Genomic DNA, 12,655 nt, shown 5'->3' with positions numbered 1-12,655 from the left:
TAATTTAGGGGGATGGAAGTTGGGATTTTGTAGATGGTCAATCATCGAATTGATATAGAAATTAAAAAGAAGCGGGGCCAGAATACAGCCCTGCTTCTTCCCCTTTTGAGTTGGTACCACTTTAGTGAGGTGACCTTGCAGCCTGCATTTCAATTTTAGTGCAGTATTTCTATGCAAGGACTATATAAGAAAAAGCAGGCGCCGATCAATGTTAGTAGCCTTCAACTTCTCCCATAGTTTAGTTCTTGAGATGGAGTCGAAAGCAGCCTTTAAATCTATAAAGGCCACATAGAGGGAGATCGTTCTAGAGGACATATATTTCTCTACTAAATGTTGAAGTACCATGCACTGGTCAATTGTGGATCGGCCCTCCCCGAAATCTGCCTGCTCCTCTGCTATTATGTTCTCTTGATTTAACCAATCCTTGAACTTCTCCTACAAATGCTTCGCATACAATTTGCTGATAATATTAAGTAAACTTATAGGCCTAAAATTGGAGGGGTCATTTTTCTTCCCCTTTTTGAAAACAGGGACAATAATTGCCATGCCCCCAGTCTGTTGGTATGTGACCGGTTTTATCAATATAAGAAAACAGTGAAGCCAGTACTGGTGCCCACCAATCTAGATAGTTTTTAATTAACTCTGGGGGAACAGAGTCTTCTCCGGAAGCCTTTCCATCCTTCAACTGAGCGACCAAACTATGTATCTCTGATACGGTGACGGGAGGCCAAGGAGCAGTCTCCTCCAGATCACTTAGAGTCTCACTAGGGACAAAGACTGGGTTATTATGTAATTCATGGAAGTACTTCTCCCAGCTACCTGGCTGTATATAGCAATCGGATAAAGTTGGCCCATAATTAGGTGCGTTCTTTATCAATCTCCAAAACCGACCCGAATCCTTGGCTCAGGTGGCCTGTATCAATCCTGCCCGCATTGGGAGTCCTCGAGGGCCGCAAGTAGCCCCAGGGTCAGGGTTTGGGCACCCCTGCTCTAGAGCAGTGATTTTCAATGTTTTTCTTACCATGGCATATTTACCTCTATGATCTTTGTCTCTTGTGATGTCACTTTTGGCTTCCAGGTTCTGCGGCTTTGTTTCTAGGGCAACTATAACGGGGCGCCCAAATCCCAGGCCTTGGCCACTTGCGACCCTCGAGGACTCCCAATCTGGCTCTCAGGGAGCCCCCATTATCCAAATTTATGTACATTTATTCAAATTTGAAATGTAAATTAATTCTTTTTTCCAGGCCCCCGACATAGTGTCAGAGAGATGATTTGGCCTCCTGCCAAAAACTTGGGACTCCCCTGGTCTATAGTAATGAATTGTCTGTTGGCAGAGGAAGAGGGACAGACAATTCACTACTACAGACAGTTGCCATGGAAACAGAGCTGCAGAACCCAGAATAGCTTTTCAGTGATTTTTAACAGCTGTGCTCCAGTGCCACACCTGCAGACCTTTTGTGGCACACTGGTTGAAAACGGCTTCTCTAGAGGATGGAGATATTAATCAGTAATGCTGTGCAGATGCAGAGACATCATTTGTGGTGAAGTATGAACCATATCCAGACCTAGCTTGTCACAATGACTAATAATTGGGAGAGGATGGGGCTGAGAGGACGGAACAAGCTGTCCAACTTTTTCCAATTGCTATTTGTAATAGGCACGTTAAGCTTTATTGATTGCTTTTTATGGCTTCATGTTTGTTTTTTTAAAAAACTGTATTAATACGTTTATAAGCTACCATGGATATTTTTAATTGAACAGCAGAATACAAAGAGAAAATCAATACAAGAAAAAAGTTTGCAATTTTTAAAATAAAAACATCACATTCAGTGAGATTGGACATTGCTGCTCATTTCGTGTGTTAGTTGTTCGATGGGACCAGAATCCCAAGTAATTTGTTTTTACACTAGGAATCTAATTTATATTTGACAGTACTATACACTGTATGCATGTGTGTGCTACAACATATAGCTGCAGTTCCCAACTCTCTGGGAGTTTGGGAGCTGCAGTAAGTCTTTGCAGGAGAGGGGGAAATGCAGTGACATGACCCCTAGGGTCACACTGCTGCAAGGGGAACCAAGGGCTTTGTTTTACTTACAGGACTCGGCAACAGTCTCCCGGGGATGTGGGGAGCCCTGTGGAAGCCTCCATAGGGTTCCCCAAGGCTTGGAAAATGTAAAAATAACAATTGCAACCCACTTGGGGTTTCATGAACGAAAACGGGAAGTGGGTCGCGATCATTATTTTTACAACCCTGGCAGCGGCACAATCCTGGGAATCACGTTGCTGCATTTCCCTCCCTGATCCTTAAAAGGGGCAAAGGCAGAGGTCTTCAGTCTGGGAACCTCTGTCATACAGGAAGATTACATCTTCATTTGTGTCAGCACCAATGTACATTTCTTTCAAAAGCCGAAAATGACCTTCAAGTTTTCATGAATAAAGATGAATTTAGGGCCAAACTACATGTGATATTTAAAGTGTTATTAGCCTTGGTGGGGATTGTTCTTTACTCAATAGTAGTCAGATTGGAGCCCCCTGAAGATCAGGGCAATGGGAAAGGGGCTTTAATCCTTTCCCCCATTTCCCAATCTCGTTATTTGTCTTGGGGAAAAAAGCTGCCATTGGCAATAGAGGTAGCTTCCTTCTGGAATAAATCACTGGCATGCTGGTCAAAGCCCCCTACTAGCTGCCATAGTCCTGATATACACAGGGGCCCCCAATCTGACAGTGCAAGATCTTGTGTAAGCTTCTACAAATTTAGATTCTTTGGCTAGTGCACCAGCTGCAGCCGTATCTGCATCAGTTGGATCTGACCACAGTGGCCCATGTCCTGGTGACATCTCAGTTAGATTACTGTAACATGCTCTATTTGGAGCTACTCTTGAAAACTGTCTCAAAACTGCAATTAATGCAGAATGCAGTGGATTGTGTGGTAACTGGGGCTCAGCAGTCCAACAATATCAGGCTGCTCTCCAGAAGCTGTACAGTTACCAATTATTTTTGCGCACAATTCAAGGTGTTGGTATTAGCTGCAATGATTGATGGAAGTTGGGAGGTGACAAGAAGCAGGAACTTTTCTGTGGTGGCACCACAGCTGTGGAACTTCATCATTGTTATGAACTGCCACTAGAGACATTCCAGTGTAAGTTAAATACTTTTTTAAATTTCAGTTGGCTTTTTGGGATGATTAGACTTGATGGGTTGGGTGGAGTGTTTACTTCTGTGCATTGTTTTTATTGCTGTATAATGGCTGTTTTTATCTGCAGTTTTTTATTTAATATTATTTTTATAGTGCTGCCTACTAATTGACATTTTAATGTTGCTATTGGTTTATTGACTTTTGATGGTTGTAAGGTGTTTGTTGGATGAATTTTCTTTGATGATTTTTTTATTATTTTATTTCTGAATTTTATCATTTTGATTGATTTATTTTGTGTAGCTATTTATGACTTCGTAGACTTGAGGAAAGGCAGGATAAAAATATCTTAAATAAATAAGTTATAGCCCCAGACAACATTTGCATTCTCTTGTAATGCTGGTCAGAAGAGGTTGCTTTAGGACTTTCAAAATATGTCTGAACATGAAGCGATTAAATAGGTTTTAAGTCAAAGAATTTCACTCCCTTTGCTGGCTACAGCTGCTACTGCTACTAGAACTACATACAAATAATAGCTCACCTGTGCTGTGATATCCCAACCATCCTCCAGACAAATCAAAACAGAGGAACCGTTCTCAAGTAGCTCTGATATAACCACACCCAGCTGCAGTATCCTATGAAGCTATAACAAAAAGAAAAAGGTTGAATTAATTACTAGAATCAGGCGGTGCTGATACTCAAAGAACCTCAGTTGTGTTAGAAAGTAATGGACATAGCAATTGTTTTTCTACAGAATGTTTACAGACATTTTTTAAAGCCCACAATCTTGTATACAATTCAAGTTCCACTGAGAGTTTGTAAACATTACTGTGGTGGTGAAGTTGGAGAACACATCACAGTGATGTATAGTAAGAGTCTTGAGTAGCCAAGCTCTGAGGTAGAAGTTATGGGCATACTTAATGCTGAGGAAACTCCCTCATCAATATAAGCCCCAAAAGCGCTTAGAAAATTCCAAAACTCTAAGTAGCATTACTAGGCCTAATGTGAACTGGTATTGTATATTTAGAGGTATTAAGCACTTAATTTTCAGATATATGCTCAATGCATTCATAACCTGTTCAAATCCACCAGGTTGTCAAGAACATCCATATCATGATAGACTCTACTGTTACAAAACATGTAAATTAAAACAATTTGCTAGTGTTTAAGGAGTGTTTTTCAAACTCTCTTGGAGAGTTTGCACTGCTATAAGTCCTTGCAGGGGCGGGGGGAAGGCAGTGACGCAATCCCCAGGATCACGCCGCTCAGGAGGGCTGCAGAGACTGGGGTGCACTCACCAGTCCCTGCAGCAGCCGTCCTGGGATGTGGGGAGCCCTGTGCGAGTGCCTGCAGGGTTTCCCAGCTCGCTAGAAGTGAAAGTGGAGTGATCACGCTCCACTTCTGGTTTTGCAGAAGTGGAGCGCGATCGCTCCACTTTCACTTCTAGCGAGCTGGGGAGCCCTGGAGGTGCACACACAGGGCTCCCCACACCCCCGACAGGCTCCTGCAGGGACTGGTGAGTGCCTCCGAGTCCCTACAGCCCTCCTGAGCAGCGCAATCCTGGGGATTGCGTCACTGCCTCCTCCCTGCCTCCCCCCGGCCCTTAAGGGGAAAGAGGTCAGGGTCTTTAGGTTTGGGGCATCGCGATGCCCCAGTCTGAAAACCACTGGTTTAAGGTGTCATATTTTCTTGTTTTAGGTCAGCATTTTCAACCAGTGGTAATAGTACTACCAGTGATACTTGAGGTGGTGTCCAGTGGTGTGCGCGGGACCCCCAGACCCCTGGTGCCGGACAGCAAGACCAACAACTCAACATGACAAGCAGTCATGGTGGCTCGGCAGGCAGTGTGCACTTTTTGTACATTTGAAAAAGCCCTCCGATCCACCCTGAGCATCTTATCAGTGTTGATGCAATGCATCTGGCCTCCCAATCTGGAAGTTAACTGGCAATGACATCGTTGTCAGTTATTTCCAGTGGTACTTTCAATAGGTGAACCATGCAAAGTGGTACTGTGGGGGACAGACGTTGAGAAACACTGTTTTACATGCAAGAGATTAAGGGCACAGTCCTGTGGTCCTCCAGTGCTGGCGCTGGGCGTTGCAAACATGCTGTAAAGCAGGTTTACAGTATCGTGTGAGGTGGGAGCACTGGTGCCAGCTCAGTGCCAGTTGGTGCTGGGCCCAGAACCAGACGGATGCTGCCTGGAGCAAGGTAAGAGCTCTGGGAGTTGGTAAGGGGTTTTGGGGTGGGGAAAGGGCAAGGTGGGGGAATGACTGGCCCGGGAGGGAGGTGGAACTTGCAGAGCCCTGCTCTGTTGGATCCTATCCTTCATGCTGGGCTGCAAAGCCATTGTTGCCATTTTGGCACCACTGCACCCAGTACCACTGCTGGGGATAGGATTGGGCTGTAATACAAGTTCCTCTACAAAAAACATGATAGCATAATCTATTTTCTCAGAGCACTTCTACTGTATAAAACTCTGGTTGAAATATATAGATGCAGTAGACCACAAAATTGAAACAAGAGGCTAACCGTCCAGGTATACAACAGGAAAAGTTTTGTTTCATTTCATTGGGACTTGTGCCCAAGTACTGAATTAGTATACAGTATGATGGCTAGAGATTAAAAATTAAAGATAAACAACAATATACCCAACAACGTTCTTATTTATCTTGTATGAATTTCAGTGCTGTAAATTTATACTTAAATGGTTTTAATGAAACAGAAGATTTAAACTGACTGTAAGAGAAGACACAAAGCATTACAATCAAATACTACATATTTGTGATGAATTTCATTTAAGAGGCAATGTAATACCCTAATTCTCAAATCTCACATGTCACTGTGAACACTCCTAAAAGAGTCCTGTTTGCATAAGAATACAGCAGACTTAATTGGAGGCAACTATGAAATAAAAGGAGACTTTTTGCTAGGCAAAAATACCACTTTGTTTTATAACAAAAGTCAGACATTTATGACTCCACAATATTGCTTTACCTGTGGGAACCACTCTGATTCTCCAAGTGCTTTCAGGAATGTTATTTCAGAATCTGCAGGAATATTGCTGGGAACACAAGCACTCATGAGTTTTTTAAAACTAGCTTTCACCTGCCGGATGTCACTGAACTCAACTGGAACAAATTCACAATTTAAAGCAAAATCAAGTTTGAAGCCCTGAGGACAGAAAAGGTATTTACTTATGTTATTCATTCAAACATAAAAATAGAATGCCTACTTTTAGATTGTTTTATTATTGAATGGCTTCCTTCCCCCCCCCTTTTTGGGGGGGGGAGGGGAGAAGAGGCTTACAACCAACATGGCTCTCTAGAAACAAAACATAGAGAAAGTATTTTACATACTTTCAGTAGTTGTTTGTTTTTGCTTTTAACTGCATGGTCCAAATGTGCTTTCTTCCATTTGCCACCCTATACAGTTTCCCCCTTGTCACAGTACTACCAACAAAAAACCATATGTCAGAACTTTGGGGGGGATGGCATGGGCTCAATAAAATTACTATCCTTTTTGTTTTTGAACCCTTGAGTCCTTCACAGTCCAGTCTGAAAGAGGGTAGTGAAGAAGTTCAACCCCTGTTGAAGCTGTCTCTTTCATACTATGCTATTGCTGGGTACCCTGGATGCTGAAATGCCTAAGGGAGGATTGTAACTCCAGACCATGGGTAATACTTATGCAGCTGCTGCAGATGGTGCCCCAATATTGATCAGGACTGTTACAGGGAAAAGGTGCCCTCACTCACAGTCCACCTCTGATTGGCACTGGTCCCCTATGGCTGTTATTTACACTTGAAATATCAAGCACTTAGGCCTGATCATGTGAAAAGCACGTTGCATATTGATTAAAGTCCAAACTACACATTAGGGAAATAAAGAAAAAAAAGTTACATAATACCAGGCTCCGGCTCTAGTTGCATGTAAAAATCAGTGGAGTGTAGCTGGACGCTGTCCACATTTTGATACACATCTCAAACATGTTCATGATTACTAATCCAGCGAACAATATACACTCTCCTCTTTCCATGGATTAAGTAAGGACCTTTAACAGGTATATTTAAGTACTTGCATGGACTCCTGAAGACAAACTTTTGCAATTCAGTGCAGTTACAAACATTGAAATTTGACTGAAATCAATATGGCTAAAACCTACATAAGTTTATACTGCATTGTAGCAAGTGTTATGTATTATTCTTAACATTAAAAAGCAAATAAGCAGACTACAGAAAGGGAACAGGCATACCCTTAGTTGAGATTTTTCTCCAAAAATGTAGAGGGCAGCTTGACGCTTCAGAAGCTGATTTTGAAAGTATGCACTGTTGCTAGTATATGAAGGTGAACCATCTTTCCCAGCTAGTCTTGCACCCACATCAAGGAATGGCATCTGAGTGCTGATAAATCGACTGCTAGAACGAAGACTTGCCCACACACCTTCATAAAGATAAAACAAGTAATAACGTATTTCATATTTTCCAAGAATTGGGTTACTTTGTAGATCTCCAAATAAAGTATGCATATATAAATACTGCTTGAAAATAAATCATCTCATGTCAGTTGCACTCTTTATGAATGTGTCAAACCTCATGCACCTGGAAAAAAAATCATCCTGCTCTGAATTAATTCATGGTCAAGATTCACCAAGTTGTCCAAACTGAAATAGCTGTCAAAGCCACTTTGTACTGAATGCACTACACCTGTGTCCACAGTATAGTTGTCAGGTGGATATAGGTGTGGCACCTCTCCATAGAGGATCTTCATAGCCCCAGTCTGCTAAGTAAGGAGCATTAATCTACCACTGGGAAGAAGGGTAAGGAGGAGGCAGGAAGAAGCTCTTAGTCCTAGGTGTGGCACATACATGATTACTGTGGTGTGGCTGCCAGCACAAAACCATTGTGTTGTTAGCCTCCATATTGCAGGAGTAGCACAGGCACCACATTACATGAGTTATTGGGTCATGTGATGCCCATGTCTCTAGAGATGTGGTACTGAAACTGATCACTTGATCCTAGCAACCCAACTGATGCTATGCTTGCATGTTACAGCTACAGTTTGAAGACCCCAATCATGCCACAGAGGTAATCTAGGTCATAGCCTAGATGTCTTCTTTATCCAGCTTTCATTCCATATGACAGTTGTTAAATATCATAGGAAGCTCCTGATATCTAGTCCCAAATCATCATGTGTAAATGGCAAGTGCAGCACTGAGCTTACGGTGCTTTGGATAAGGTCCATTGGCCTAGGCATGATTAGTCCCCAAAAGAACTGATCATTTAAGTGCTGCTGACCAAATGATATTGTAAGCACTGTGGATAGCAGATTTCTCATGGAAACACTGTACCTAGATAACTGACATGTTTCAATGTTATCTGAGTACTTTTATTCAAAATTAGGAGGGGCTGAAGATAGGTTCATATCTGTTTGTATAGCATAGTTAGTCTGCTTGCTTTGGATGTGAACTCGGACAAAAATGAATATGAACCAGAAAACTTAAACTGAGATTGGTTAGCCATCATTTAAAGTACTCTCTCTTTGAAATTATACAAATTGTATGCAATATTCTTTCTTTTATTGATAAGACAACAAAATAAGCCTAGAACAGAGCATCCCCCTCCAATTTTTGCCACTGACAAAGCAAGACTTGATGATACCTTGTGCCACATACAAAGCAACAGTCACTGCAAAATTTAACAGCACATGCACGGTAACAGTTACCAGTGATGGGTTACAGTGATTAAAGACCATACAGGTAGCTCCTTCCCTCCCATAATGTCTTGTAATAACAGAACTGTAGCAGAAATGGCATGTGCCATGAATATCACTACCATCTCACAGGCACTAACAATTACATCACTAGGAATGTTCATTTATTAGGTAATATGACTTTATTCTTTGATCGTTGAGTGTGGTTGGTATAATATTTTTATATGCTTTTTTGCAAAGAATGGGTATGATCTAGAAATCATTCCACATTGTGTTGTAGCAATAGCAATTCTAAATTATTAGAATTTAAACCCTTATGCAGCAAGGGTTTTACATGGCAACTAACTTCTCTGCTTAAGGGAAGTTAACATGTTTTCTTCAATGAATACTTATATGCATAATTATGGAGACGGAAGAATGTAGTATTTAGTGCAAAGAATACAGTACCTTGATAGACTCTTCCTGATTTGGAATTTGAATGTGTGAAACATTTATCTCTGTACCCAAGCACTGGTAGATAGCAGTAAGGACAGGAGGAAAAGGAGAAGCAATGGAATGCATATTGCAATGAGACAGTCACAGCAAATTGAACAGGAGAGAAGAAAAAGGTTATTTGTACATTTCCATTCATATAGGATTAAAAAAAAAGTTACTTTTTGTAATACACGATTTAAAGCTAGCACTAAGAAATCACAAGATTTGAATATTGAGCCACAAGGATTTGAAAAACGAAAGCAGAACTCAATCATATACCAAAACTAGATAACGTTCACGGGCACTGCACTAATTGCAGACATGCAAAACAGCCAAAATGATGTGCCAGTGTATTATGCGAAATGGAAACTTGACCATTATAAGACCCTTTAAAAATTTACAATTTGTCAGTTAAAAAAAGTTTAGTACAACTTCTCTAGAATACTGATCGGCAGAAGCATAAAAGTAATTAGTATGCAAGGAGGAAGTCCATACAATCTTTCCTATGTAGATGTAAGTATCTAAATTACCATGCAAAGTCTGTCATCTATAGGCAAATTATGAGCATGCATGATTTTATTTTGGGGGGTAATGTTGTCCAGTAGCATTCATGCACTGTGTGTGGGAAAAGGTCAACCTAATTCCATATGATTAAAGCAACTTTACCATTTCTGCCCAATGTTACATATACGCAACAGGGATCAAATGTGTATATTTGTGGGTTGGGCAGAAATGGGTTAAGCCATTTGATACATTGGAAATGTAGTTTTAAATAGAAAATCACAGCAACAATGATTCCTGCCTTTTAAAAAGCATTTTAGCTTACATTCTAGCTTTTTCTACAAAACTTCAAGTAATTTGAGAACAGCAGGGGACCATTATTGCTGTGAAAACATTCTATTCTACTAACATTACCAGTGTTATCAATATTTAGATGGTTGGAGGATAAGCTGGATGCCAAACATGGTTTCATATACCTGATTTAGTGCCACATCATACTTGAGCCAAATAAAAAGGAATTTTCTATTTCGAGCAATATTGTTTGCACTCCTGCAAAATGAAACTATTTGGTCACACTACTGATAGACCCATAAACTATGGCAGGACTTCTCAAACTAGGGTGTCATGACACTGTAGCCTGAAGGCCCTGGGTTCTTTCCCCTTAAGGGGCACGGGCAGGGGGGAGGCAGCAACGTGATCCTCAAGATCGTGTCACTAAGGGGGCTGTAGGGACTGGCATTTACTTACCAGTCCCTGCAGCAGCCTCCGGAGGATGCAGGGAGACCTGCGCAGGGCTCCCCAGTCTTTAAAAAGTGAAGTGATCTGGTTTTGTGGAGGTGGGGTGTGATCGCTCCACTTTTTTCTTTCGTGTTGCTGCCTTCCCCCTGCCCCCGCTGCTTTCCCCGTTCCCACGCAGGCACTCACTGCAATCCTCAAACTCCCTGAGAGTTTGAGAACTGCAGAACTATGATATCCGGCATGGGTTGCCAGTGCATCTACATTTTGGGGAATTCTGACTTTCATTTGAAAGAGAAGATTCTAGCCCACTTGATTATCGAAATAAGCTTAAAAAGGAAAAATCTGTGTTTTTCAAAAGACATCAAGGGCCAAGCTACAGATGGTAAGCCTATGATTAGTGCTGATGGGCTCATCCTTACTTTTAAGAATAGCAGCCAGATTGGGACCACAGCAGGGAAGGAAGGCTTAATTCTACCAATGTCATGGTCTGAATCTGGATCAAGCTCCTTATAACTGTTATTTGCAAAGCAGAAAAAGCTTCCATTGGTGCCAATTTTTAAAAGAGAAAATCAAGTCTGTCAGTGCTGATGATTGGCTGAACGTAATGTGAAGCTTGCGCCAAGTTCAGGTCATGGTTCTGTATGGAACTGTACGGTTTGTCCTCATTCTTCACTGCTCCTTTTACCACAATGCTCCCATCACAGGGGTGTCTGGACAACTTCTTGTTGGTAGGTAACTTGTCCTTACATTCACATCTCCCAACATGGGAGACAAGGGAGAAAGAAGCTTATAGGTTCAGATTGTTGCTATTGATTGACTTCCAAAAAGAGGTGTAAACTGACTCTAAAACAAGGAATTTTCCACTTCCTTTGTCAGCACAACGCTAAAGCCTTTCATATTACCCCCCCATACTGCATCATAAATTTGAACAGTACAACAATAGATCTTGCTAATGACCAGTGCAAACATACAAATGAAATTTTACAGCTTCTCAAAACATCCCACTACCCTTCTCAAGTCACTTGGATCGCTATAGGAATCTTACAACCCAACGCACACCATTAGGTACACAGCAGTCAAAAGACTAAGGGCCCAATCCTATTCAGTGCACACCAGCTCACTGTGTTGGTTAGCACTGGGTAGCTCAGGATTGGCCAGCGCTGGGCTAGTGCTGGTGGAGCACTGGCGATCGCGTGAAACAGCAGGTAGCGGAGAGGTAGGTGGGGCATGGGAGAAGGCAGGGAGGACGTGTTTTGGGATGGGGGGAGGTGGAGGGAGGACGAGGAGGAGGCATGCCAGGGGGACGGAGCGAGGTAGGACCAGTGGAGCTTTGCTCCACCAGATCCTGAGCCTTTGTGTCAGGCTGTTTGCCTGACATGGAGACTCAGAATTCTATGACAACCCGAGGGTCATCGTAGAATCAAGTAGCGCCATTCTGGGACTACTCACTTTATCTGGGGGAAGGGGACAAAAGTCCCTTCTCCCAAGGAGGTATTGGTGGCTGCCTGGGGCACGCTGGATGCAGTGGCAGCCATTTTCGGCACCACTGCAGCCCTTCACACTGGGAAGCTCAGGATTGGGCTGTAAGCTGCTTTAAATTCAAGACCTTTGATTTAACTGGGATGTGGGAGATATTATTAGGCTCACAATGTGCTTGCTAGAGTGCCATTCAGAGTTTTGCATAACCTGTTTGAAAGTTTTGTTGCCTTCCTCTCATGACTATTTAAAAAAAAAATTCTGTATTTTCTGAGCCACTTAGTTGCCAGACCATATTCCTCACCATCAACTATATGGTCAGAAGTAACTTCAGGTCAAAAGTGCCCCCTCTGCTCAGTACTTTGTGGTCTGACCTTGGTTGTCCTACACCATCACATTAATTAAAGCACTGAACAAGCATGCTCCTGGAGTCTCCATATGCATCATTATATTCAGAAGGAATAAGTTATGTGTTCTCAAATACCATGCTGATCATTAATGTTCTGGAGAATTGTTCAGGCTTGGACTTCATGCAAGTCAGAATTTGCATAGGAACATTTGCCTTGGCTAGTTCAAAGTCGTGGGTAAATACATAGGGGTATATTAAAATACGTTAATAATT

The 12,655-nt window shown here is 42.0% G+C and overlaps 1 protein-coding gene across 6 annotated transcripts in view; it reads right to left on the bottom strand.

The window, feature by feature from the left end:
• SBF2 (SET binding factor 2) overlaps positions 1-12,655 on the bottom strand; it is a 344,987-nt gene that overhangs the window by 29,490 nt on the left and 302,842 nt on the right. For 4 of the 6 annotated variants that reach the window (XR_010794990.1, XM_066639834.1, XM_066639837.1 and 1 more), the window contains 4 exons: positions 9,292-9,354; positions 7,388-7,575; positions 6,134-6,310; positions 3,678-3,779 (listed from right to left, as the gene is read on the bottom strand). Coding sequence is in view for 5 of the 6 variants with exons in the window: in XM_066639834.1 (XP_066495931.1) it covers positions 3,678-3,779; positions 6,134-6,310; positions 7,388-7,575; positions 9,292-9,354 (530 nt within the window). In the remaining variant the exon portion in view is untranslated. The remainder of the gene's footprint in view (positions 1-3,677; positions 3,780-6,133; positions 6,311-7,387; positions 7,576-9,291; positions 9,355-12,655) is intronic. The other 2 variants (XM_066639835.1, XM_066639838.1) reach the window with 1 other exon arrangement.

This window comes from Tiliqua scincoides, chromosome 1 (genome assembly GCF_035046505.1).
Source record: "Tiliqua scincoides isolate rTilSci1 chromosome 1, rTilSci1.hap2, whole genome shotgun sequence".
Classification (NCBI taxonomy): domain Eukaryota; kingdom Metazoa; phylum Chordata; class Lepidosauria; order Squamata; family Scincidae; genus Tiliqua; species Tiliqua scincoides.
Note: the sequence above shows the minus strand (reverse complement) of the source record. Positions and strands in the feature narration are given on the sequence as shown.